The sequence below is a fragment of the Callorhinus ursinus genome, unplaced genomic scaffold (assembly GCF_003265705.2).
Source record: "Callorhinus ursinus isolate GAN/ISIS: 27379988/994484 unplaced genomic scaffold, GSC_fseal_2.0 scaffold25, whole genome shotgun sequence".
Lineage (NCBI taxonomy): Eukaryota > Metazoa > Chordata > Mammalia > Carnivora > Otariidae > Callorhinus > Callorhinus ursinus.
In genome coordinates this window covers 966,344-993,968 of record NW_027397087.1, presented here as the reverse complement: position 1 = coordinate 993,968, position 27,625 = coordinate 966,344, and the positions used below count along the sequence as shown (strand labels likewise).

General features: G+C 44.1%; 1 protein-coding gene across 1 annotated transcript in view; it reads left to right on the top strand.

The window, feature by feature from the left end:
• RYR3 (ryanodine receptor 3) overlaps positions 1-27,625 on the top strand; it is a 518,087-nt gene that overhangs the window by 463,484 nt on the left and 26,978 nt on the right. The window contains exons 70-86 of the mRNA XM_073877464.1: positions 5,864-6,034; positions 6,413-6,472; positions 8,311-8,442; positions 8,908-9,020; positions 11,841-11,937; positions 13,633-13,739; positions 14,136-14,187; positions 15,167-15,223; positions 16,371-16,470; positions 16,622-16,701; positions 18,245-18,321; positions 21,066-21,139; positions 21,382-21,399; positions 22,005-22,085; positions 22,551-22,639; positions 23,600-23,728; positions 26,994-27,098. Of these exons, the coding sequence (XP_073733565.1) occupies positions 5,864-6,034; positions 6,413-6,472; positions 8,311-8,442; positions 8,908-9,020; positions 11,841-11,937; positions 13,633-13,739; positions 14,136-14,187; positions 15,167-15,223; positions 16,371-16,470; positions 16,622-16,701; positions 18,245-18,321; positions 21,066-21,139; positions 21,382-21,399; positions 22,005-22,085; positions 22,551-22,639; positions 23,600-23,728; positions 26,994-27,098 (1,542 nt within the window). The remainder of the gene's footprint in view (positions 1-5,863; positions 6,035-6,412; positions 6,473-8,310; positions 8,443-8,907; positions 9,021-11,840; positions 11,938-13,632; positions 13,740-14,135; positions 14,188-15,166; positions 15,224-16,370; positions 16,471-16,621; positions 16,702-18,244; positions 18,322-21,065; positions 21,140-21,381; positions 21,400-22,004; positions 22,086-22,550; positions 22,640-23,599; positions 23,729-26,993; positions 27,099-27,625) is intronic.

Here is a 27,625-nt window from a genome sequence, read left to right as displayed (position 1 = left end):
TGTTTGTTTGATTTTCCAAAATTCATTTTGCATTCAACTTCTGGCAAACATATCTGCTGCTCATGTGAGATACATAAAGATAGGATCTTTCAGACTCCTGATCCTTGGACATTTATATTAAATTCCCTCTGAAGGGTCTTCTTACAGCCATCATTGGCTCTCCTTTTGCTCCATCCACCTACAGGAAGTCAGTAAATCCTAGACAGATTTTATGCTACCTTCACCTTGGGGTAGAGCCGCTGGCTCTGGACTGAACCAGCTAGCATCCATTGTTACTGTCAGCGGATGGCAGCAAAGCAATGGAAATGACTCTGATGTAAGGATTTGGATCCCAGATGAGCAGAAATGGCAAAGACATCTCAGTGCACTGGTGATCAGTGGTTACTTAGGACCCTTAGGTTTACACTTGGAAAGAGATGAGGTGACAGGTGATGACATTTCAAAACTAACCTACTAACAAACTAACTGGAAATTCTGTTCATTCACATTGCTGAATGAGGAAAAGGGTATGTTTGTCTTGTCGGAGGAAAGTCATATTCAGAATCTGTGCATCTTTCCTATTGGTAAGGTCCGTCTATAGGGGCAAACACTTTCATTTCATTCCCATTGACCTTGTATGCCAGTTTTTCCTGAGCTACATGAAAAACGGTCAACATTACAGTATAGTGAATGTGAGGACGGGCCCCAGATATTAAATAACATTTACCATGCTCCTCAGGGTAACAGATATTCCTATTGATCCTGTTGCCTCAGTTGAGACACAAAGTGTAGTAGTAAGTAGGACTAGAGACTGAAAGGAAGCTAAGTCCCACCCTTGGGCCCAGCCATTGACTAAATATATGGCCTTGCATCATTTGTTTAACTCCTCCGGGCCCCAATTTACCAATCTGTAGAATGGGCTTGAGCTTACTACCTGACTCCTCCCAGCTCTATCAGGATGCTGTTTAAAAGTCAGTTTTAAACTGCATCTCTAGACTAAAGATAAATGCAGCACATTCTTTCAGATGGAGGCCCCTTTACCCTGCCTCCAGGAAACAGCAACTCATAGCCACTTCTGGTATTCTTTGGAGGTAGAACTACATATGAGAGAATGGGAAGGAGGTATTCTTACTCTGTTTAATCCCCATCGCCTTTTCCTTCCTGAAATTAGATGCTCTCTCTACTCCCTAATCTGAATGGTCAGCTGTGCTTGCTTTTATCTCCACTCTGAACTGAATTCTGGTGTTGTATAAATGAAGTTGGCCTCAGTGCATATGGCAGTTGTTGCAAAGGCCTGTGTACTGGAATGCTGCATGCCTACACACACTGCACATGCCATTGCAGATGGAAAGGAGGAAGAAGCAAAATATACAATGGGCCACACTATTTACACTTGATTAACTGAAGATTGGTGCAAAGATGCATAATTCTTCTGACAATGAAGACGGGTTTTTTTTTTTTTTTGAAAGCTCATTGTATATTTTCTTTATATAACACCAGTTTGCAAATGTATGTTAAGCTAAATGTAACTAAGCTGAGCAAGTGTTTTTGTTTTGTTTTGTTTTGTTTTTAAACTTGTTTTGTTTTCTGGAAAAATGGCAGCAGCTTCCTCGGAGGGGAATGGTAAGTTAGAACGTGTTTAGCCCAAGAAATGCCAGTCTCTTGACCAAGATGATGAGTAAAAACAGAGTTGTAAGGCAGGAAGTATTAGAGTGCCTCATTGTTGAAAGCCTCTCCATCCCACGAGTGTGATTTCAGTGTATTGACAAAGGACAGGGAAGAGTTTAGAGGCTATCTTTGAGATTGTCCAGGGTATTCAGACTTACATGTGGGAGTTTGCTTCTTACACCTATCTCCCCTGTTGCTCACTCTCCTCTCTCTCATGCCCTCCACCACCCACCTCTTTCACTTTGTATTCCTCTAGCACTTGGGGAACTCCCATGCTCTCCCCTCCCCTCCTCTCTGTCTCTCTCGGTGTCTCCATCTCCCTCTTGGCCACCTCTTCTCTCCTCTTGCTCTTCTCTACTCTTCCTTCCCCCATCCTTCCCTTCTTTGCTTTCTCTCTCTCTCTGTTGCTTTCTCATTCTCAGACTGGCTTCTGGAAATTCATCTTTCCCCCTAATATCTAATGTTGGGTTGACTTGTCTTTCCTTCACTTACCCTGTTAGGTGGGGATAAGTACTCCATGTGGTGCAGGCTTGCCTGTTTTTAGAAGCCTCTCCCTGTGCTGTCTCAGTGCAACACACCACCCACCGTGTCCTTCTCAAATTTCCTTTCCCTTAAGGGTCTGTGTTTTGTCCTTATATTCACACATAAAATCATCTGTTTGATCATAAACTACTGGTGATAATGTGTAGGGGAGTTCTAGGAATTCATAAATTTCTCTTTGGAAAATAAAAAATTTCAGCAGATAAGAAAAGCACTTCCAGCATAACTAGCATTAGGGAAATGCATTGAGTTAACCGATCTTAGCAGTATGTGAAGAAAAAAAATACAGACCTCTATCGTGAAAGAGGCTGTGACCAAAGATATATTTGAAGATCACAGCACAGGAAGGGAGATGCTCCATCCTTTGAGCTGTGGGGCAATCCTGAATTACCCTGGATATTCCTAGAGCACTTCTTTTTAGCAAACGTCTTTTTTGTGGAAGCACACATATTGCCCCTTAGCTCAGTTCTTCCTTCTCTTCTCGCAACCACAGATCTGCTGGAGGTGATAATGTGGTGGGTGGAAGGAAGAAAGAAAATTGGGGTCTTTGGTTACATGACAGATTACCTACAGCCCACTCAGGTGAAAGGTGGGAGGTTGGAGGGGAAAGGCTCTAGATCTCAAGGGTTTGTGTGCGTGGCCAGACCCAAAGCCCACCTGGGTCTGAGCAGCACACGCTGGGGAGGCTAGTCTTCAAGATGACCTTGCCTTGGGGGTGGACTGCTTGCTTTGGGTGTAAGTCCTTTTGACCAAATTAACTTCCATCCTAACCTCCCCCTCACTCTTCATGCCATGCTCTACTGGCTTCCAGAACTGTTGAGTTTCTGTTGTGTTGGCTGAGAAATGGGGGCTAAGAAGCTATGACTAACATGTGCTACCTTATGCCTTGGACCCCTGCTTTTACTGACTGACTCTTCTCCTTGTTTCTTTTCTTTTGTCTTCCCACACAGGCCATGCAAGTAAAGGTACAGGTCAAATGCATGACGTGTCTTTTCTGTCCTAGTATTAGAGATGCCAGGCTCTGGCCACCCTCTGCACTGTGATCACCATGGGGGTGGTACAGAATGGAACTTCCCACCTGGAGGTCCCCCAGGCCTGCTCCAGGGAAGACACCTGCCCGTCAATGAGTGAATGTAGGCCTACCCACCCTTGGAATGGGGAAGCCGGGGAAGCCAGCCAAGCCTCGCCCTAACCGAGGTCTCCTTGCTATCTCTGCTCCCTACCCCAGCTGCCCACTGGGCAGCCAGCACACTGACAGAGATAGGGGCACCAACAGGGCATGAGAGCCCAGGAGGCTCACTCCTCTGCTGTGCCATGCAGGCTCAGAATCCTATGTGCCGTCAGTGGCCCCAGTCCTTTCACACCGTACATCTCTACCTCTTGTGCAAGGCTCCCACAGTTCAAAGAGTTTTCCAAGGACTAACCTTCAGGATTTGAAATCAGATAACCATGTGTTTTTGCACAACACGTGCATATGGTGAAATAAACCCTGGGTTTATTTCCAGTAACCCATATAGATTATAACACGGAAATATTTCTCTCTATTCATTAATGTGCGTTTGCTGCCATTATCACAAAGTCCCTGCCCTAAGATATGTGGCAGAGAAAGGGAGATGGTCAGGAACCAGGTCACTTGCAGCTCTGAGTTAGAAAAGGGAAATGAAACCATGTCCAGGTAGGCTTGGGTCTGGATGTTGACTCAGAAGCTTACCTGCTGTGTGAACTTGGAAAAATCACTTACCTTCCCTGAGCATCATGTTCTCATTTCTATAACTGCCTTGTTTATCAGCGTTATTGGGAGGATTAGAAATTTTATTTAAGTAGGAGGCACATTGGAGTCACATTATATATGCAGCATTTGTAATAAGAGCAACTTGAGATTGGCCCAATAAAATAGAATGAGCAAAAATTATTTGAAGTGCATCAAGTCTACACAGTTACATTTTGCATATTTACTTGATTATATTCCGCGGCATGTTACTATTCACCTTTTACATTTATATGTACAGGACACCTCATAGTTTAGGTACACAAAATCGAGTTCTATCCTTTATGGATGATTTTCAAGGGTAATGGAGACTGTAAATGAGTTTTGCCTTAGGTACAACTTTTAGAATTCTGTGCCTGATGGTAGGACACGTAAAGAACCTAGCAAGCGCTCAGTGAATGAGAGAGCTCTTCGAGGTGTTTGTGTGAACCAGCTTTCACTTTCCGCCGCATTCTAGAACACAAGAAGCTGCCTTCTGTTAGCTTCATTTCTTACCCCCTGCTCATATTTCTCCCCGCCCCCTCTGCCTGCTGTCCTGGGCCTGACCTGCTGTTTTGGAGCACCAGGCACAAGGTGCCCTGCAACCAGTAGAACTGTCTGGCGGTGACTGGCCAGCCTGGGTTTTGCTGGCAAGGAACTTCGCTGTGGTTGCTGTGATGTAACCTCCTGAAGGTACAGAAATCACAGCCATTTTAAGAGTGTCCGTTAATAATTATGAACCTCTTTCACGCTTTAAAAGTAACTTAAAGAGATCAGTCCCAAGGCAGTGTGGATTCTTACCCTCCTGTTCTCTCAAAAGACCAGTGCCTCGTAAGATGAATGCTGCTCCAGCTCAGGGCCCCAGGTCTTACGTGCCCGTTCCAGGAGAGGCGTCTGGCCTTCCCCCTGCTCCCAGAGCCCTAGGTCTGTATGTCAGCATAAACCGCAGCACTGCCCCCTCCTCCTGCAGACATTCCAGGGCCACCTCACGGAGCAAAGCTTCAGTGAGCGCCATTTCTCCTTCCCTCACAGTCCCCGACTTCATCCTCTGCTTCCGGCTACCCAGCAAGCCCCCCCTCCCCCCGCCGGAGGCACAGCCCTGCAAGTGAGGTACCAGGTGGGCAGCGTGCTCTTTCAGAGGCTAACTTCACAAAAATCCGGTCACAGCAGGCTGTCTCCTGGAGCCTACCCACACGGCCGTGTGTGGCGGCCACTGAGGGCTCTCGGTTGGGTGGCTCAGCGCAGTGCCTTGAACTCCCTCAGAAACCTACTGCTCCACGGGGTGGCCCTTGCTGGGTAGTCTCTGCCCATGAGGGGTGAGGCGGTATAAACAGAAGAAGGGCGGCCTCTCGCAGACTTGGGGAGTTCTGTTTTCCTCGGTGCTCCTCCAAGCTTTCCCAGCCAGATCCCAAAGCAGCCCTACTCTGGGACTTCCCTTTTCCCGTGAGAATCTGCACTGCCTCGAGGCGGAGGTTTGAGTGGGACGCGGTGCTCCAAAACACGAGCTTCAGCCCTGACCGCAGAGCAGTTCTACGGGAGACGCTCTTCCACGTATTTACGGACACCCCAGCATCAGGCTTCTCCATGCTTTTCTAAGACCCTTTTATCCGTTATCGAATCATTCCTTTTGAAAAACGCCAGCTGGTTTGTTCACTTGGCCCAGAAACAAGCGAGCCAAGCCTGTAGGCGTCCATGGTGTGTGTCCGCTTACGTGGTCCTGTGAGCATGCGCACAAGGAGAGGGCTCAGGAGCGGGGCGGGTCTTTGATGGCCACCCGGATGTCTTCAAGACGCTCCTTTCTCTGTGCGGTGAAGTGTAGGAAGGCCCACCTGTACCGACAGGGCCACGAGGAGGCACGCTGCCTCCAAGGTGAGGCCGTTCCTTTCAGAATCACTGAGCCCCTCTGTTTATTTCAACCTCATTTCCTAGTCTGGAGGACAGGACCAGGAACGGAAGAAGACAAAGCGGAGGGGAGACTTGTATTCCATCCAGACCTCTCTCATCGTGGCTGCGCTCAAGAAAATGCTGCCCATTGGTTTGAATATGTGCACACCAGGCGATCAGGAGCTAATCTCCCTGGCCAAATCTCGATACAGCTATGTAAGTCACGCGCCTGCTCTGGCTGAGAATGTAACACAGAACGTAATACAGGTGGTGGTGGTGGTGGTGGTGGTGGTGGTGGTGATGGCGGTGGCTGCGGCTGCTCAGCTTCTGAAGGGTTCGTCCTCCTTCCCCGGGGCTCGGGGGATGGGATGGGGGTGGGGCCAATGAACAGAAGCCAAGGTGCACACCCGCAACACAGCCCCATCTTTAAAGCTGGTTTGAGAGCCCTTTGGACAAGTCTGTCATTTTTCTTCTTTTGTTCTTATAATAAAGATCCCAGCAAAACTGTCCATTTGCTTGTCCATCCCTCCCTGCGCCCTACTTTACATTTCCATAGTGACCTCGAGAAATAAAATTTAACATCTCTTTCCACAGAGGGACACAGATGAAGAGGTGAAGGAACATCTGCGGAATAACCTGCACCTGCAGGAGAAGGTGATGTAGCAGGAAGACAGAACTCAGGCAGGCTTCCCTTTGGCTGTAGGGTGCCATCCTTCCATTTAGTTTACTAATGTTCTCTTTAATGTGTTCTAAAAACAGTCTCTGAGTACTGGTGTTTAATTGGTAGGGCTAGCTCTCTGCCTTTAATTTTCACTTTTGTTTGGGGGTGCGGGGAACAATTTTTGCCCTTAATTTTTGTTCTTTCCTTTGCTGTTGCAAAGAGGATGCAAAGAGGCATTGAATGAAGCATGTCTTCCCACCTACCAGTGTGTGAACATCCAGCCATAGCAGGGGGTTAGATTAGGTCTCAAACTTACTGACTGTGAGCCTTGTTAAACAGTGAAATGGACACCTGGGAGAGTTTTAGCACATCCTGATCTAGAGATTTGGAAACAAAGTAACTCAATTAGAGTTGGTATAAACCAAAACAAGCAAACAAACTTTGATTTTAAAGTCTGTTTGAGATTTTTTTCCCAGGCCTGTGAATCTGAATGACTCTTTCCTCAGATATACTATGCCCTAAGATGGAGGATTAAGCTGACACAAACAGCCACTTCTTTCCATCCCGAACATAGGGGATAGTGGGGAAAATATACTACCAAAAAAAACAGTAAAAAGAAATCCCAAGTGCCAGAATAAAGACAGACACTCTTAATCGCAGGAATGAGGAGACATTGATGCGATTGGGAAAACTCATAGAGCTTTCTGAACCAGATATGTAACCTAGAGGCTGGGGTTTTTAATAACCTTAAAGGAAGAAAAGTGTGGGACCTAACTACCCACGCTGTGCACAAATGCAGAATAAGAAACTTACATAAAATTAACCTTAAGCCAGTAAAACCTATAAATCTCCTGTAGAGACAACCATAAAACTACTTGGAGACTCTCCACCTCTTAGAATATGCTCTGACATGCCAATAAATAAAACTCCTCCTGAAGCCAAAGGGGGAAAAAAAAAAAGGCATGAAAGAAAATCCACTACCATTAGAGAGTCAGAAAATGCAACAAAGGGAAGAATTCAAGCCTAAGGAACTGCAGAAAGCAATTTAAAAATAAGTGTGGTTGAAATACTTAAAGAGCTAAACATAGCAGTAATATCTATAAAGCAAAACTTGGACATTATTATTTTTTATTTTTTTAAGTAATCTGTATATTGAACATGGGGCTCAAACTCACAACGCCAAGATCAAGAGGTGCATGCTTCAGCAACTGAGCCAGCCCCTGGACATTATTTTTTTTTTTTTTAAAGGAGAGTGGATATGGGATTGAAAAAAAGCCATATAGCAATTACAAAAATTAAAAGTATTCAGTGACATTAAAAATCCAATTAATAGGTTAAAAAAACAGGCTAGGCACAGCTGAAAAGAGAATTTAGGAATTGGAAGATTGCTTTCAGGAAATTAGAATGCAGTACAGAGAGAAAGGGATGGAAATATGACAAGAGTTAAGAGATGCAGGGTGCCTGGGTGGCTCAGTTGGTTGAGTGACTGCCTTCGGCTCGGGTCATGATCCTGGAGTCCCAGGATCAAGTCCTGCATCAGGCTCCCTGCTCGGCAGGGAGTCTGCTTCTCCCACTGACCCTCTTCCCTCTCGTGCTCTCTATCTCTCATTCTCTCTCTCTCGAATAAATAAATAAAATCTTTAAAAAAAAATTTAAGAGATGCAGGCTAGAACGAGCAGTTCCTATATAGATCTACAATGTTTCAATGAAGGTAATAGAGAAAACGAGAAAGAAGCAATAATACAAGAGTCTTGATTCCTCTGGAACCATGTGAGGAGTAAAGACTTTTTCAGTACAAGATTGCTCACCTGGTGTGTGCTTTAATTTTCAGTCTGATGACCCAGCAGTAAAGTGGCAGCTGAACCTCTACAAAGATGTTTTAAAGAGTGAAGAACCTTTCAATCCAGAAAAGACTGTAGAGCGTGTTCAGAGAATTTCAGCAGCTGTCTTCCACCTGGAGCAGGTAAGGAGCATCTACCTGAGGACTGAGGAAGCAAGACCACCCTGGAGAATGTAAAGCTCCTCTCCACACTCTGCTCTTAGGAGTGTTCTCATAAGACCCAAAACAAGGAACAAGAATCATCCCAGCTCACCCCCAAATGTCATCGTGGTGCCTCATGGTAGCAGACTCCTCAATTCTTTCCCTTCCGAGTTTTTTACAAATTTTTTCCATTAGATCAAATGACCCATTCAAATCCCCTACCCAGTTGTAAAACTGCTCTTAGGTAATAAACGTCCAAAAGCAGTTTGGAGAAGGAAGACAACCTCAATCAGACCTCCACAAACCCAGTCATTTGCTGCTGGGTACCTTCCGCTGACTGTAGTTGAGAAATCAAGATTCTTCAGGATTGAGAAGTATAGGCTATAGGCGACTACCTCCTGCCATGCAGTTAGCCTAGTGTGCACCTACCCATGTGGTTTTTCTCAGGTGGAACAGCCTTTGAGGTCCAAGAAGGCAGTCTGGCACAAACTGTTGTCAAAGCAGCGGAAACGGGCAGTGGTGGCCTGTTTCAGGATGGCCCCTCTCTACAACCTGCCCAGGCAAGTATTCTGTCCTTTTCTTCTGGCATGGGAGCCATTCTTCTGGCATGGGAGCCATTCTTCTGGCATAGGAGCCAGTGATGGGAATTAAGGTATCCTTCCACAATTGTGCTGTCTTCTGGCACGGACACTCATGATCCAAGGGGTAGAAATTGGAGTCCTCCATCCATGGCACCATTACAATCTGCATATAGTATAATGGCCTACTAAGGGAATCCAGGTAAGCAGAAAAGCTGAAAACAGATGTGTTTCCCTAGGGCCCCATGCCTGCCTTAGCTCACCATTTTACACCTTAAAGTCAGCCCAGTGAGCATATGGAAGCTCTTAGTTTTCCTAAGATGGGGTTCTTTGTGAGGTTGTAAAGGAACACTGGAAAAAGAACTCTTTCTTAAATGGTTTACCCCAAATTCAATCAACAGATCAAACAGTATTTCTCTGCTGAGGTACTTGGATGGCCCCCCAGTTACTGTGTTTCCTCAGCAGGTACAGAAATGTAACTCGAGAATCCTTGAGGACAGTGTATTTACCTTCAAGATGAAGAAAGGGCACTGACTAAAGATGTCCCAAGAGGCCAGGCACGTTGCCTTATCTGTGTGGTTAGTCTATACTCTGCAGTCAGAAATATGCAAAGGCTCTTCTGGAATGTGATGTATCAACATAGAGCAGAGTATCCATGCAAATTGGGCAAACACTGTCCACTGAGACTTGACTCATTGTCATGGGTGATGTAGCAACACTCCCATCCTCAGAAGGATTGCAGAGTCCACAGGGTCAAGCCTGTGATCAGTAAACAAAGCTGCAAATTGAATAAAAGCCTCTGCTTCATCAATTTGCAGATCAATATGAACCATCTTCACCTGGTCAGGAAAAATAAACTAAGAAAAGGTATTTTCTGAATCCCATGTAAATAAATGTTTCCTTGGAATACGAGATAAAATTCTCTTCCTATGCTTGACAGTTGCTTTCATCAGGTTGTGCTTCCTGGCCATCGTCTGTCCAGAGTGCCCTTTCACCCTATCCTGAGCCAGTTGGCCAACTGAGCTTTCACATTAGGGTCTCTGAAGATAGTGAAGAATCATGATACTAACCTGCTCCTATAGGTCTCTTGAGAGAACAGACTAGTGTCTTTGGAAGAGAATGAGGTGCCACAAAATCAAGTAGAACTCATGAATAAAAGGCAGAAAAATTCAAATAGTCATGGCTATGAAGGCCACTGATGTCCCGGCCACAAAGTGAAATTCATAGCCTAGGAGAGAAAGCAAAAATGCACGGGATTTTTGTCTGTTTCCTAGAAGTGGTAAAACATCAAAAGGCATTCACTTTCCTCTCTGGCAGAGATTCGGGCCTAATGTGCTAATTGGACATCCGGAAGGCTTAGTCCTAAGCACGTCTCCAGGGCCAGGAAGGCAAAAATTACATCTCATGAAACAAGCATTATTTTCTAAATCTACTGAAAATATTAGAACCATCCTCTCATATATTGGTTGCTCCTTCGGCAGTTATGTCCCTGGATGGGCAACAGTAAATCGAGGGACTCACTATGTCTTTGATGAAATGTGGCCAGTCTCGCCCCTAACCCATGCCTGGATCTCTCCCTAGCATGGAGGAGCATAGGTAGATTGTATAATAAAAACTAAGAAGCTGATGGTGAAGATCACTCCCTTCTCCACTTCATCATGATCTAAACTGCATCGAGTCCTCCATATTAAAGGGCTAAAGGGATTTATTTTATTATGTGCAAACTGTTTCTCTAATGTTAGTTTTTAAAAGACAACCTGTGTGCTTTTCTCCAGACACAAAATTAACAATTTCTTCCTGAGCACCTTTCAACGGGTTTGGCTGGAAAAGGTTAATGAAAAAACTCAGTATGACAGGCTTATACCCATTTTAATGGTAATGTAACCTGTGGAGAGATCTGCTCATTTTCTGCACATTCCTCTCTTGACCGTGATTTAACATTCCCATAAAAACCCAAATTTGTACAATTTTTTGAAAGAACTCTGATTGGTCAGAATTTGAAGAAAGGTGGCAAGGGTTATGTTCTACTGGAAACCAAGCCAGGTCTGGATGACTCTGGGCTTGACCCGCATCTTACTTTTCTCTCCTTCCCTCGTCACCACTGTCCTCACATTTGGTATCAGCTAACTGCTATTCAGTGCGAATAGCATCGGTGAGTCCTGGCTTACAGAGAGTGAGTGGCTCTTGAGAGTTAAGTCAGTGTTCCCAGGTGCCAGGGCCACTGCCGAAATCCATGAGGCACACACAAGTTATGCTGTAAGCACAGCATGCCTGAGTCTTGCCTTCCTAAGTAAAAGCTGGAGTGCCTTGGAGGTGGAGTTCTTGGAGACCCTCTAAAGGACTCACGCATTGCTGCTTTCAGTAGATCTGGGACTAAACCACTCACCGTCAGCATGACTTAGATGGGATTACCTGGGCAGATGATCGGCCAAAAGCGATAACCACATTGCCATATTAAGCAAATCCTTCAGGACTGTTTCTTGGCCCAGTGAATTCTTTCTCATTGGAGGAGAAATGCAATAAAGACCCCTTGTGATCAGGGTAAGATTACAGTTACCACCTGGTCTCCCAGTAGCCATTGTTAGTTCATTCAGAAGGTGTTCTAGACATTCGCAAACTGGCATGTAAGAGGGTTCTGGTTTGTTCGAAACAAATGCTTCTGGTGTACCGCTGGCTACTCTGACCAATCAGAGGACAAGAATTGTACAAAAGTCTGTCCTGCTTACTAACCGTTAACCTCCCAGACTAAAACAAGGTGTCCCACGGATCCCTCTTGACCTCACTCTCAACCCTTCCGCTCAGGCACCGCTCCATTAACCTCTTCCTCCATGGCTATCAGAGATTTTGGATAGAAACAGAGGAGTATTCCTTTGAAGAGAAACTAGTACAGGATTTGGCTGTAAGTACTGACTCAGCTGGAAGCAGATGTGGGTGTGAATGAATCTCACTTTTGTATTCGTGTGTGTGTGTGTGTGTTCTAACAGTTAAACATTCACAAAGAATCAGGCGTATCAATTTGGAAAGAACTAACTGTATAAGTTACCAGAGGAGGCCCTGCTAATGGCCGTAAGAGCCAGAGGATGAATTTCACTTGGAGGTGCTAGTACTGTTATCATCCTCATCATCATTATTAACAACTGATATTTCTTAGGATGCACAGCCATGCGATGGAAAGTCCATGCTAAGTTAAGTTTTGAGCACCATCGGTTGCAGGAGGCCCCCCCCCACCGCACCCAAGGCTCTGCATTTCTGGTCAGCAGCTCTGCTTTAGGGAAGCCACATCTGAACCCCCTTCCTGCATCTCACGTTTCTGTATCTGGCCCTTCAGAAAATTTGCTATGCCCTGTCTCTAACAGACTTCATGCTCTAAAATAACTTAAAACAACACGCAAGGGGGAAAAGCTTATTGCAGAAGCACCACAGAGCCTCATCATGGTAGAGACAGAAAATAAACCCTCCCCTCCGTTGGCCAGGCCATGGTTCTTTTTTGTTGTTCTTGTTTTTTCTTTTTTTTTTTTTTAAGTCCTTCTCCTTATTTTTCCCATTTATTTTTTCTCATATCCCTTACTCTTTCTGTTAATCTTGCTCTGTGTGTCTCGTACTCGGTCTTTCTCCTGTTTCTTTCTCTTTCCTTATCTCCCTCTGTTTCTTTTCCTTCTCCCTGCTTTTTAACTTTTATTTTTTCCCTCTTTTTTGCTTTCAATCCTTTCTCTCCCTTTTTCCTCCCATTTGTCTTCATGCCCTTTGTCCTCTCCCTAAGTCCCATCAGTGAGAATGACAGTTCTTGGTGTTCCCAGTTCCTTGATAAGTGCGAAGTTGACAACGAGCGTCACTTTGGCCCTCCACTTCTGAACCGTTCACACAGCCTGTGGAGTTGTCCCCAATGTACTGAATATCATACACCCTGCACGCTCTGCCACTACCTGAAACTCACTTTTACCTCCTGCACCGGACGCTATTTCCTTTTCTGTAAAAGGAGATTGAGAAAAGACTTAGTAAGAGGAGAAACTGCAAGGCTTGCAGCTCCAGGATGGCATCTCTCAGGAACAAAAGGATTTTTAGAATCAGCAGTGGAGTTAGGAAAGAAATGGTTAGCTGGGTTGAGTCTAGGTTAGTATCAGACCCCAAATGGCCCCAGTGCTTTATAACCCTTGTCCCACCCACATTTCCAGCCCAGCTCTCCAAGAGAAATTTCAGGTGTTGGCTGAGAGATCCAGCCTCTCAGGGGACTGTCCAGAACTTCCCTCCTGAACTCGGGTGCCCAGGACTTGCATGAGAGTTCTGCTGATGGGGAGGTGGGGGGGGGTGGTGTCTGCAGCTCCTCCCCTGTGGTCAGGCTTTTGCTTTTCCTTTCATCTCGTTTGAACCTAAAATTGCAATGTTTCTTTGATTGGCTGAAAAAAATACGTATTTATGTCCCAAACCTTGCATCCTTGGGGCTTCTTGTCCTGAAATAAACATGACATAGCAGTTCTCTTTGTGCTTTTGTCGGATGCACTCTGTGCTTTGCGCTCTACCTTCTCTTTGTTCGTATGCATTTGCGTGGCGTGTGCTGAAATCCTTGCCTAAAACCTGTCTGCATTGGTTTGTGTAGAAATCCCCCAAGGTGGAAGAGGAGGAGGAAGAGGAGACAGAAAAGCAACCAGACCCACTTCATCAGATCATTCTCCATTTTAGCCGCAATGCTCTCACAGAGAGGAGGTCAGCCCCCAAGAGCTCCCTGTTTCTCCCAGGCACGGTTCTGCCAGCCCCACAGCTTTGTCTCACAGATGGCAGTGCCCGGAAAGGGGATGCCAGATTTGAGCAGTCCTCCTCATGTTGGCCGAGAAACATCTAGGCAAACTATATACGCCACAGCCCTCTTGTCATAATGTCAGACGTGGAGGCTGAAGATTAGCCTGCAACGGTAGCCTTCCTCCCTGAATTCCATCAGCCAATGCTGATTCAGATTTTCGGAGTGGTTTCTAGGAATCCGGGTGGGGGAAGGGGTTTTCAAATTAATTCACTAGTACTTATAACTTAAGATCTCTGTGGCTCTTAGTTTTTTCTGCTGGGTCCAAAAAGTAGCCTGCTAAATATTTCCTCCATTCTTTCCAGCAAATTGGAAGACGACCCCTTGTACACGTCCTATTCCAGCATGATGGCTAAGGTACACCTGCGTTTCTGCCCATTGTCTCAGTCTGTCTGTCTTCCCTTTTACCTCTGCGGACACACGGAAACTGTCATTTTGAACAGCAGGCTGTAGGACTTGGTTATGACCTGGGCTGCAGGCACTGCACAGTTCATATACCACAGGGGTGACATTAGCAAACCATCCCACCGTCCTTGTAAGGAAATCCTGAAGCTTTCCAGAAACAGTGGGTGCCAGTGGCTCGTTCACCTGGCAGCTCCAGGCCAGCTACGTGGAGTTCAGGCTTACAGATTATCCTTACGTTTCCAGTCCACGTTGAGAACACACCCAAAAATTCAAACATATCTGTAGGTGAAGGAAGTTCAGTACGTTTGGAAATAGGCTTTAGAAACTGGAACGAGATCCTAGTGCTCTGGCAGAGGCGAGTGATCTTATTCCTGTGTCACGTAGAGGGACAGTGGGCTCTGGAATGCTGAGTGGTAAGGGAACTCCTCTTTCTCAACTGGGAAACCTTCACGTTTGGCAGAAAGAGGGATATGTGGGGGGACGGGAGCACCTGTTCCTTTACTTGCTGCGCCACAGGGTCACAATGGGATGGGGCACCTTAGGATTCACATCCTGGGTATCTCCAGTCTTCTTGTCGAGCCCCTGGCTCTTGTGTAGAAAGGGACAGCTCCCTGCACTCCCGGCTTCATGTACACCAGAACTTTACTAGGTAGAAGAGTTCAGGTCTGTGGTTAAACCAGATAGGTCCCTGTTGACTGCGTGAGCTCAGTGTTCCCATTTCTCATTTCTGAACCCCTTGGTAACTGCAAAGAAGACATTTTGAGTAGACTGTTGCCCTGCAGTGGTCAAAATGTTCTTGGTTTTACCAAGTGCTGAAGTCCTGAGGGGCCTGTGAGTTACATCCCGTCCCCTGCCCTTGCTCGGGAGAATAGTCTCGTTTGTTAGACTCACCTTTCTTTGTCTCCTCCTTTGCCTGCTCCATGGAATCCAGAGTTGTCAGAGTGGGGAGGACGAAGAAGAGGAGGAAGACAAGGAGAAAACATTTGAAGTAAGTTTTTATGACGATTGAAGACAGGGCCATATGCCAAAGACAAAACTAACTGGCAGTTCTTCAGAGGCAGATGCTGACATGAACCATGTGCCTCACCCACCACATGTATCTGGTGGCAAATACACAAGTCTGCGTGCATGAGGCACACCCATTAGCCATGATTCTCTTGTCGGTCTTCCAGCCTAATGAGAGGTCACAGGCAGCCAGTCCGTCAGCAAACCCCCCTCACAGGTTAGGTCTTCTGGGAAATTTTGCACTCCTACCCAATAATGGTAGTAACAGAGGGCAGAGAAGGACAAATTCAAAGATCCAAAAATGAAAACTCAAAGCAGTGGAGACACTGGGACCGTTTTTGTACCACTCTTCTGTAAATGTCATTTTTTTTTTAAGATTTTATTTATTTATTTGACAGAGAGATAGCGAGAGAGGGAACACAAGCAGGGGGAGTGGGAGAGGGAGAAGCAGGCTTCCCGCTGAGCAGGGAGCCTGATGCGGGGCTTGATCCCAGGACCCTGGGATAATGACCTGAGCTGAAGGCAGTCGCTTAACCCACTGAGCCACCCAGGAGCCCCTGTAAATGTCATTAATAGCAATTTTGATTTTGAGGCAGTGCGGGACATGGACTATCCCGAGATAAAACCGATTAATTCATTGGTACTCTCTTTATAGACAAAGTATGTAAAAGTAAAAGTAAATTAATACAATTACGGTTCTGGAAGACCTTGGCAGTCTAGTATTCCATATCCAGTAGAGTCTCTGTTAACGGTGATCTGAACATTCTAGATAAATGGGTGTTTTCTATATTCAGGCAGATAGGCTTCAGTTGACCCTTCAGCAGGCTTCCCTGTATGATGAAACATTGAAAACGAACACATTTTAACCTGGAGTCACTTCCTAGAATGAGACTTTTACAGGGGAATGGGCTATGTTTCCTACCAGTGTAAAAGTAGAAAAGTCAGCATCAAACTATGAGTGAATTGTGGGTGGAGAGTTTTGGAAAGCTGACGTAGTGTCTGGAAATCAACTTCAGAAGTCTTCTTTATCCGAAATTATGTGTGCAAGTAAAGATTCTCTTGGTTTACCTTAGGATTGCAAATGGCCTGAGGATAAACAAATCTTTCCCTGCTTTTTTATTTTTTTCCAGGAGAAAGAAATGGAAAAGCAGAAAACCCTCTACCAACAAGCGCGGCTGCATGAGCGTGGAGCTGCAGAGATGGTCCTTCAGATGATAAGCGCCAGCAAAGGTGATTCTGTGATTTTGTGGGTAGGCCCCAGTCGTTCCCACAGAGACAGCATGCTGTGACATGAAGTCATTATTAGAGTCCTGATAAAGCCCCATAGATGTGATTTACCCTCTGTTTCCTTGGTGATTCAATCAAATCTTCACCATGGCAGGTGAGATGAGCCTCATGGTGGTTGAGACTCTGAAGCTGGGGATCGCCATTCTGAATGGGGGCAACGCTGGTGTACAACAGGTATGGGGGACCCCTGCTGCGTCGTGCAGACTTCTCAGGGTATGCCCATTGGACAGCTGTCACACTCTGGGGAAGAGGTGTTGGCTCTGCTGCAGAGGGGGCCACCCAGAATCACCCTTGCTCGTGTTTGTCCTTAGTGGCTAATTATATCAGTAGCCAGGAACACAGATAAAACCAGAGCCGGGAGTTTATAGACAAATGTGTACTCGACAAAGAGGATTTACCCGGGGTTCAAAGCGAAAAACATTTAGTTTTTTCATCATTAGATGATTTTTTGCATGGAGAGGCTCTAAGGGAAGTTTTCTAAGCCTTAGGTTTGTATTTTAATAGTTTTACGTATTAGCTGTCTTAACCGTGAGCAAGGAGCCCAATCGGTTAAGTGGAGTTCATAGCCCTAAACACTTGTTGTCTGTTCATACTCTGGTTTCTCTTCAGATCGTATAAATCTTTCGCCTTTTACTTGTTGTCTGTTCATTCGTTTGTTCATTCAGTCACAGTGTTGTGATTGCTGACTATGCACTAAGGTCAGGCTGTGTTCTGGGATGGAGGGTGTAGCAGTAAATAATGCAGCTAAACATTGAATGCCACCATGCATTCAACGAGATAACACAGAGAAATATAGTGTGGAGCTCCTGGCACATGGAATCCATTCAACAGTCTGAACCGAAACTAGCTGCAGGAGACAGGAATATTCTGGTGTCTCCAGGGCACTCCAGGCTCTGGCTGAAAGCCTCTGTGTGCACAGGAAAGTGACATTTCAAAGACTCTTGGCATTTGTGAGGGTTATATAGCACAGGGCCCGTGAGAATTTCTAAATTTATAACCACCACTATTACATATATTTTGCCCCAGCCTTTAATTCATCCCAAACAAATTTGTCACAAAAAAAACTACCATTTTCTAAAACACCCTTCACTTTCTGTTCTCTTTGATCACCACCCCATCAGTTGATTGTCTTGCAGGACCTTTTAAAAAAAAAAAACAAAAACAAAAACATTTTTATGATGTCAAAGTTCCTGCCTTCCTAGTAACAGAAAACAGAGGAAACAAAGTCTGATTGTGAAAGATACTGAGCTCTCAAATTAGCCTTATTACTGGCTAAGCTCCCTTGCTCCAGTGCACCAAATTCAGCTCATTAGTTTTTCAGATTATACTTCAGCAACATTTTACTAGATCACAGTCCTGGTGCTTGTTCCTAAATGGGAGAGGCTTCAAACAGTAAATCTATGAATGTCAATGATCTACTGTACTGCTCTTAGCAGAAATACCAGTGGACCTTTATAAAATGTCCAAAATTACTTAAATAAAATAAAATGTCCACACAAAGAGATTCTGGTTCCATAGGAAGAGGGTGGGTGGGACTCAGGCACATGGAATGTTTAAATCCACAGGTGGCTCTTATGCTTACCCAACTTTACAAACCAACACCCTGAATATGACTCCATGTGACTGGGACATGACATTTCTCCACTGCAGTTGGGAGGGTCAGTACTTGTGGCATAATTTACATCGCTTTTCCTTTTAAAATATGTCTCTCTTGTAGAAAATGCTAGATTACCTAAAGGAGAAAAAGGATGCTGGATTCTTTCAAAGCCTTTCTGGTCTTATGCAGTCTTGCAGGTAAATACAGGAAAATCACCTATAGCATTTCTTTTCTATTCAGAAGAAAGAGGAATTGGGTAGGGATGGGACCACAAAATAAACTAGCTTATCATGGAATTGTTGAGGAAGGACTCGCCTGCTTTAGAAAGCTAAGAAGGTGGGTATTGTTCCTCCAGCCTTCAGGATTATATTCAGATACCATACAGAAGGGGCAATGTAATCTCCATTAGAGAGACAGACACAGATACACACACCTGGTTTGTTTTTTTTTTTAATCACCTTTACCTCCTTTTTTTAGTATGTCGTTTTCCTCAGAGCTGAGTGTTTCTCCTAACATATATGCTCATAAAAGTCAAACCAGAAAAGAATGGAAAAGAGGAGGAATACCTCAGTATGACTCAAGGCTATGTTTTCGTTACACCCATTAGGCCCTCTGTTAATCTTCATCCTTAACAGTTCTTTGAGCCTGAATAAGTATTTGGTGGGTACATATTTTGACACATCCACTTCAACAGAGGTACATCCTAATATAGGAACATTTTGCCATAGCCTAAAAAAACAAAGCATTAAACTTTCCACTTTTATTATCATGTGTATAAGCCTCCCCTCATGACTGACCCCCTGACAAATGAATAGTACGTAGCCAAAAGTCATAAGGTTACCATGCCTACTCATTTTGGAAACAAGCCAGCCGTCATTACTAAGTGTCAGCTTATTCTCTAAGATTCATATGTATTTTGAATAGTCTGTAACTCGTTCTGAAAGAAATCAGTTATAATTATCTAGCTCATTTGCATCTAATTAATATTCTTAAAAATAGAGCATTAGGTTTTCCACTTAAAAATTTGCAGGATGGACATACTTTCCCTGGTGGACTTCATAATTTTGCTAACATTGTTTGATGGAGTAAATATTGTATGTACCCTGGGGTGATAGGGAACATATTTGAGCTGCAGTACAATCCCTTTCTCTGAGCTCCATTTTTTCCCCACCAACAACCAACTCGTTTATTACCTCTCTCAGGAAAAGATAATGTAATATTGCCAGGCCTGACTCACTGAAGATAAAACAGTACATGTGGACGCAGAATGGCAAAACTCGAGACAGTTCGGTTCCATATTGCACATGACATTCTCAATTAAATATTTAAGTGTTCTCTTAGTAGTCTGTAATACTTCATATTATTAAACTCACTTGTAGTTATGGCTTAGAGGGACAGGTGACATACCTTTAGAGAGAGACCAGTGAGTACCAACAGAAGTTTTAAGATATTTTCATGATTTTTGTTGATTATAAAAGTAATACATATTGGTAAAATATTGAAACAGTAGAGAAATTAAAACATTTGAAATGGGTGTTTTGGAATGGAGTAAGGGTCAGAAACATCTGTTCCCCCAGATAGTCTCCTGAATCAGAACTCCTTTGAAGCACCTTTGTCCAAAGGTCCTACTTCCCTGCTCTCTTCTCTTGACAGCAAAGCTAAAATAGAAGGATGGTTTGTGTGTTATTGAGAAGAACCTTTCTACAGCAGGATCTGGGAAAAACCAACTATATGGCAATAGGACTTTTCACTATTTTCTCTTTAAAATTCATCTAAATTGCAGAAGATATGTGGCTCCCTAAAAGGGGAAAAGAAATGCTGGTTTTTTTCCCTGACATCTTTCCAATCCAATGGTCATTTCCTTTGCCCAGTGGTAAAGGAAAGGCGAAGTTTTACAGAATTTTAATGGATTCAGCCATAGCTGCCCTAACAGCTATATTTTTGTGAGACCTCATGTTATGGTCTATAAAGCCTTTCAGATTGGGGAGAGAGCTAGAGTCTGTTAGAGAAATAGAATGAGCCCCAATGTATATGATTATACATTGTCCTCCTTATCAAGCTCTGTCATTGTATTAGGGGTTGCTGGCTAAGTAGGATTTGGTGGCGGCTGTGATTGGGAAGTTCAGAGAAAGTGGGGACAAAAAAAAAAAAAAGGCTAGCTTGTTACAGGTTCTGGGACAGCATTGCCTCCAGAAAGCTTAACCTCAACTACTCTTGGCTTCTGAATAATACAAGAATTCTAAAAGGGTATGGCCCTTTGAACTCTGAACTCTGTAGCCCTTTCCATCAGTATTCATCCTGAGCACTAAAACCACAGTTCCTTGTGATTCGTGGAGAAAATAGATAAATGTGGGAGGTGAACATTAATTAGTAAAGTTTAAAGTAAACTTTCTTTTGAGAAATCATAGAAACAGATTATTCCTTCTTTATTTGGGAAACCTTTCTAAATCTTCATGCATCAAAAAGGACTCAGACTTGGGGCGCCTGGGTGGCTCAGTCGTTAAGCATCTGCCTTCAGCTCAGGTCATGATCCCGGGGTCCTGGGATCAAGCCCCGAATAGGGCTCCCTGCTCGGTGGGAAGCCTGCTTCTCCCTCTCCCGCTCCCCCTGCTTGTGTTCCCTTTCTCGCTGTCTCTCTCTGTCAAATAAATAAATGAATGAATGAATGAATGAATGAAAGGACTCAGACTGGACAAACAAGGACAGTCATTCTAAGTTCTTCTGACCCCTGGCCGTGCATGCCTGTGAGCTATAGGCGTCCTTGGACAACACTCTTGATGCAAACCCAGGAACTGCTAGACTTTCAACCACATTGTACTGTGTAGACCATTTATGATAACACAAGAACAAGATATTCTTAGTCAATAGGTACACTGACATCAGAAATCCAGTTTCCCAGTGTGCATAGCCCTGAACCTTGTTTTCTCTCGTCTCTTACAAGTGTCCTTGATTTGAATGCATTTGAAAGGCAGAATAAAGCTGAAGGCCTGGGGATGGTTACTGAGGAAGGAACACGTAAGTAACTAATAAATGTGAAGGCCGTTCTCTTCCTGATTACCATAATTAACTATTTCTGGTTAGAGCCCCTGCTCAGTGCTTCTTAATCTGCAAGGACTTGCTCAATTTCAGCAAAATCTTCCCATCATAGCTTTGATAAAGGCTGGATGTGTTCACAGAGCCAGCCTTAACTAAACAGTTTATCATGGTGTTTATGATTTTTCTTACTTTGCATTCTTCTGTTTTTTTCTTATCACCAGTCATTGTTCGTGAGCGTGGTAAGTTTGAGTTTCTGGCCCCAGTTGTCTACCATGTGTGTGAGTCCTAAGGGACCTTATTTAATTGCTGCAGTGCAGATACATTTTTGGGCTTGATAGTGTTGCATGTGAAGCTTAACTGAGCATTTTGATGCTTAATTAAAGAAGTGTCTTCCATCTGTAAAGCATGGGTTCTGGACCCTGGGCCATTACTGCCGTTAGCCTAGCTGTTTTCCTTACAAATGCATCCCAGGGCTCACTGTTTTATCTTGGTTGGTCATTGTGTTCTGTAGCCTCGGTTCCAGGTTAATCGGGATTTACCCCCTTCATTCATTTTTTTTTAATTTTATTGTGTTATGTTAATCACCATACATTACATCATTAGTTTTTGATGCAGTGTCCCATGATTCATTGTTTGTGTATAACACCCAGTGCTCCATTCAATACGTGCCCTCCTTAATACCCATCACCAGGCTAACCCACCCCCCAATCCTTCCCCCTTCATTTAAAGTTCCCTTTCCAAACTGTTCTGACGCAGGCCCTTTGTCATTTTTGCAGTCGCTTGCTTTGGAAAGTGTTCTGGGTTGAGAAGCCAAACAAATGCTCACCAGTATTCTGTTTTCAAGGTGAAAAAGTACTCCAGAATGACGAGTTTACACGAGATCTCTTTCGATTCCTGCAGTTACTTTGTGAAGGACATAACAGTGGTAAGTGGAGCAGATTGATTTGTCAAAGGAAAACAACATTCAGGTGCCAAATTATGATTCCGCTCCGGATGCCACATTTCATACAACCAGCTGCTGACTCAAGGACAACAGTTAATCCATTCCTCAATTAAAAAAAAAACTCAATGGAAAACCAACTTGAACTTCAGGGCTGATGTTATTTAGTGCCACCCAGGCTGAGTGGCTTCCAGAATCTTCAGATGGTACATCTAAACACCCGCCCCTTTCCGTCAAGCCCCTTGGAGCTCATTAAGTCCACTTTCTGGTCTCACCAGGATGGGAGGGCTCAGGGCAGAACTCTGTCCTGCAGGACCCACCAGGACCCAAAACAGGGTGCTCTTGTAAGGCTTTTCACACAGTATGTCTCTTCTGAGTTTAGCCAAGAGGGCTTGCCCAGCTTCCTCAGCATGATGAGAGCAGGCTCTGACCCAGCCCTGGTGTTTTTAGACTTTCAGAACTTCCTGCGGACTCAGATGGGCAATACCACCACCATAAATGTCATCATCAGTACTGTGGACTACCTCCTACGTCTGCAGGTCAGTGGGTCTTGGACAGTGGCATGGCTCACACGCATTTCCAGAAGCTAAAGACAGTTACATTGGATCAGGGAAGGTCCAGGGTTCAGTCAAGCCCCAATAAGAATGGTGTTATAGTCTGTGTCCACACACTTATGGGAAATCAAATGCCTAAAAATGTGTATTTGAAGCCTGAAATAGGGGGAGTGGTTAAATATCCAATCATCTAGTATAAAATGCCTATTTACCTCAGTTTTGCCAGTGAAAACCTCACCACGGAGCCCAAGAGCTGCAATACCTGAATGAAAACAGAGTTTCACTGGGAAAAAGAAGTACAGAAGGTGGTGAGAATAGGATGAGTGCACAAGTTCTTAGTTCTTTAGAAGTCACTCAGGTTAACTATTTGAAGGAAAATCCAAATAATCTCAGGAAAATCTACACAAACATAAAAAGATTCTCTCCTCTCTCTGCTAAGTCTTCCTCCTGGTTCTGCCACTTACCAGTTGTAACTGGAGCAATCTGTTTAACCGCCCTGTGTTCCGATGTTCTCATCTGTAGAATGGGTAGCACCTGTCTCAGAGGGGTGGTCGTAAAGATGGAGAGATGTCATATATGCAGCGGGTCAGAAAAACACCTGGCGCTTAACAGCGTTCGCTCTTGTGTTGCTGCTCTTGTGCCAGTTGGTTGGGTGATAATCATTATTACCTTTAATGTATATTTTTCATTGTGAATAAGTTGTCCTACATTGTGGTCACCCGTGTCCAGCTGAACACCATCCTCTCTCCTGTCTGCTCTTTCTTAGAAGAGGATATGCACTTCAGAGATGCTAGGGATTAGGTATCTCTGGGCTTTTTCCTAGGTTTCTGTCATAACGAAGAGGTCATAGCAATGCAGGATTCTCTTGTACTCTTCCTGAACCTTGGGTTTTAGCTTCACTGACGGAAGGTTAAGAAATACTAAACTCTCCTTGTTTGTTCTTAGGAATCAATCAGTGATTTCTACTGGTATTATTCAGGGAAGGACATCATTGATGAATCTGGACAGCACAATTTTTCCAAAGCTCTGGCAGTCACGAAGCAGATTTTCAATTCTCTTACAGAATACATCCAGGTAAGTGCTGCAGAATGCATACTTGAAAACAGAACATTTTTAACGTTCCCATATTCTATATCCCCTGTGGAATATTAGGATGACTGTATGGACTGTGCATCTAGCCCTAGCACAGACAATATGTATCTACAAATAGGAACCAAGTGTAGAAGAGCATTTCAAGAGTACTACTCTCTAGGAGAAGCTACAGTTTATGGTCCTTCACTGTGACCTGTTCATAGCATTGTCACACTCTATTTGCATTTATCTAGTTATATTTTCCTTTCCCTCCTGGTTTGAAAATTTTTGTGGGCGGAAAATTTCTTACCCGATCTAAATTCTTCATTTCTAGCACATGCAGCACATCCTAGCTATTCAGTAAGCATGGGGAGTAGAGTGGAGAAATAATTAATAGAATGAAGGAATAAAGGGATAAATGATGTTATCTTGAGTCTTGAAATTAAGAACTTATAAGATCCTACTAATTTGCCAGAAATTAACTCTATGGAAAAGGTGACTTTAACAACACATAAACTATGTCCAATGGCAGTAGAATCTAGAATGAAATTCCAGTTGAATATTTAGATCTCACAACATCCTTTCCCTGTTTACAACAGTCTCTGGTCATTGCCTACAGTGGTCTAACAACTGTGAAAAGGAATAGAGGATGTACTCAGGCATAATTTGCGCTGAAATCAGTAGCCATATCACAGTCCTCTGGGGTGTAGTATGAGATTTTTTAAAAACCATCTAATGAGTCAACCGGCACACTCCGATCATATTTGTTTATTAAAAGAAACACAAAACTAAGACTATCAGCTTGAAAAGGAAGATTTTAAGAGAGAGATCGATCCTTGTTTTACACAAGGATTGTAAGAACATGGAGAGAGAACCATAGAAACAGGTGACTGATCTGAAGTGTCACAGAATGTGAAATACCTGGGAAGGTCATTGAACAGATCTGACAAGAATTTGATTTGCTCTCTGTGGAAGACATCCTAATCTTCAGAATTTCCCTTGGAGCACTTAACCCAAAAGTAAAAAAAGCTTCTTTTTGGTGAATGTGAGTTTCTTACAACAACTGGTTTTGTTCCAAAAAGAATCTAGAGGCTTCTAGGGGTTAGACATCAAAGGTACATGAACAGTGATTTTTTTTAAAGATTTTTTTTTTTTAATTTGAGAGAGAAAGAGAGCGCACAAGCAGGGGGTTGGGGTAGGGGGAGAGGGAGAAGCAGGCTCCCGGCTGAGTAGGGAGCCTGATGCGGGACTGGACCCCAGGACACCCCTGGGATCATGACCTGAGCCAAAGGCAGATGCTTAACCAACTGAACCACCCAGGTGCCCCTCAAACAGTGATTTTTAAACAAGCTTACATGATTTATGAAAGCAGGCAATACCTCTCATGCTGCCCTCTTCCTTGGGAATTCTGCCAGCCCTTTTCTAGAACTTGAGATGGTATTTGTGTTCTTTTTGGAAATTTACTATTGAAGAGTGATTTGGAGATGAGTTAAAGGGTAGAAACAAAATATAGGGAAAAGTTAAGGATGAAAAATGTAGGCAGAATGTGACAGAAGAATCTAAGGGTATAAAAAATATATAAAATGGTCTTACTGAAGGGGTGGGGAATAAAGTGCTGACCTAAGAAATTTGGGGAATGAATACAGACTGTAAGACCAAAGTCAAAAGGAACTGTACATAAGCACTTTGGTTGCTGAAGCTTTTCCCGTAGGGATACAGGTTAATAATTCTGCAACCATTTCACACATATAATGGAAGTGAGCAGTTACTAAAGGGCAGGAGCCAGGTTTCTCACTGTTGAATGGTTATAGATAAGCAAGAAGAAGCTAGATGACCCATGTGGAAGTGCATTAGAGTTGAATACATCAGTATGCTAAATTCATGTTGGACTTAGTATTGATACAGATACTTAAATATGGAAGCGTTTCTAGATACATTGCGTGCACGTGGGTTAGTATAAAACACACATATCTGCTGCCGTGTCAGCTGAGAGGGCCTTAAAGTAATGACATCACAGTAGCAGCAAGCACAACTAGCACCCAGATTGGGGTTTCTAATACCATTTTCCAGTGAGAGGAACCAGGCTTCTTAGAGAAAGGGCTGGTCCTAGTGCTGGGGCAGGAAATACATAAGATGACCCAGAGAATCCTATAGTGCAAGGAAATGCGGGGGGGTGGGGGGGGCGGGGGGGGCGGAGAGGGAGCACAGGGAAGAGAGAGTGATGGGCCTATGTCCTAGGGACCCAGGCCAACTGAGAGGGCTCCCAGGGGCCAAAACTGGAACAATTTGAGTGACAAAATAGAGTAGTATTGGATTATAACCCAGAGCATAAAATGAATATGTGGAGTCTGTATTAATGTAAATAAATGATTACGTATATAAGAATGAATAGACAAATCTCCCAGGTAGAAGAATTCCAGATGATTTATTTTTTTAAATGTTGATTCAATGTATAAAAATAGGAAAAGTTATTAAGATAGGAAATGAAAACTGGTAATGAAGTCATCCCTCTACAGCTTTCCGAAAAGGTAGAGATGATATTGTACCTAAAGTTTAGGTTAATGATAAGAAAATCCCAAAGGTAGTTGAACATTAGGAATATATTTTTTAAAGATTTTATTTATTCATTTGACAGAGGGAGAGAGGGAGAGAGCAGCAAGCAGAAGGAGAGGGAGAAGCAGGCTTCCCGCTGAGCAGGGAGTCGGATACAGGGTTCGATCCCAGGACCCTGGGATCATGACCCGAGCTGAAGGCAGTTCCTTAACAGACTGAGCCACCCAGGCACCCCTGAACATTAGGAATATTATTCACATTTTTTTACTTGAGTAGATAGCCATGTGACCATAGCATGTTATGCATAGCTTTCCTGAAAACAGTAGGGCCTGCTTTTCAAATTGTGGAAGCCTGGAGTTCCTCGTAACCCCTCTTAGGCCAAGGTGGAGGTGAGAGTGGGCAGGAGTGCATTTCACTCTTAAATAATATTCTTCTTTGTAGTATTTTATTTGAAAAATGCATTCTGAAGCTAAAAGAAAATCTCTGAAAAACCACTGCACCGTGAAATTCCTGGTGGTTTTTCCTAGACATAGGTCCCTATGATGGAGGGCAAAAAGTAATACCCTGGAAAAATAGTGAGCCACAAAATACGTGACTTTTGCAAGGAGCTATCTACTGATAGAAGCAGGTGTCCTGTGCACTGACTAGGGTGAGATTCAGAGCAGCTCATGATGAAATAAGTCTCCGTGAAATAAGGATGTCCTTCTCTCCATAGGGCCCTTGCATTGGGAACCAACAGAGCCTGGCTCACAGCAGGCTGTGGGACGCGGTGGTCGGCTTCCTCCATGTGTTTGCTAACATGCAGATGAAACTCTCTCAGGTACTGTGGCCCTTCCCCGCTGTGTCATTGATGTGAAATGCTGAATCATTCCCCACCCCTTGGTATTCCCCCCTGTGGATGTGGCTGCTTGATCAGATGGCTGGACCAGCCATGCAGATGAGGTCTCACTTTTACACCTGAGAGCTTCACTGGGCGACAGGAACGAATGGCTCCAGGGGTGTCCCAGACAGGCTTTTGCATGGATGCAGCTTCCTTCCTTGTGTCCCACCAACCTACCCTTTACATAATTGCCTCAACACTCGCTTTTTATCATGCCCATCCTTTTCGCTTCCTTGTCACTGTTGTGTCAATTTATGACAATCTACCAGCCCCTTCTGGGTCTGTCAAATGTCTGCATGTCTCTGTAATTCATATATCCTTCCTCTCTCACCTTGGCTTCCCCTTCCTCCCCGTCACTGCCTTTCCTTCTCTCTCCCCATCTCTCTGGCAAGATGAATCAGAATCGCTCCGAGCATTTATTATGAACAAATAAATGGAGTGTATAGAGTTGTCGATCGCCTCTCTCC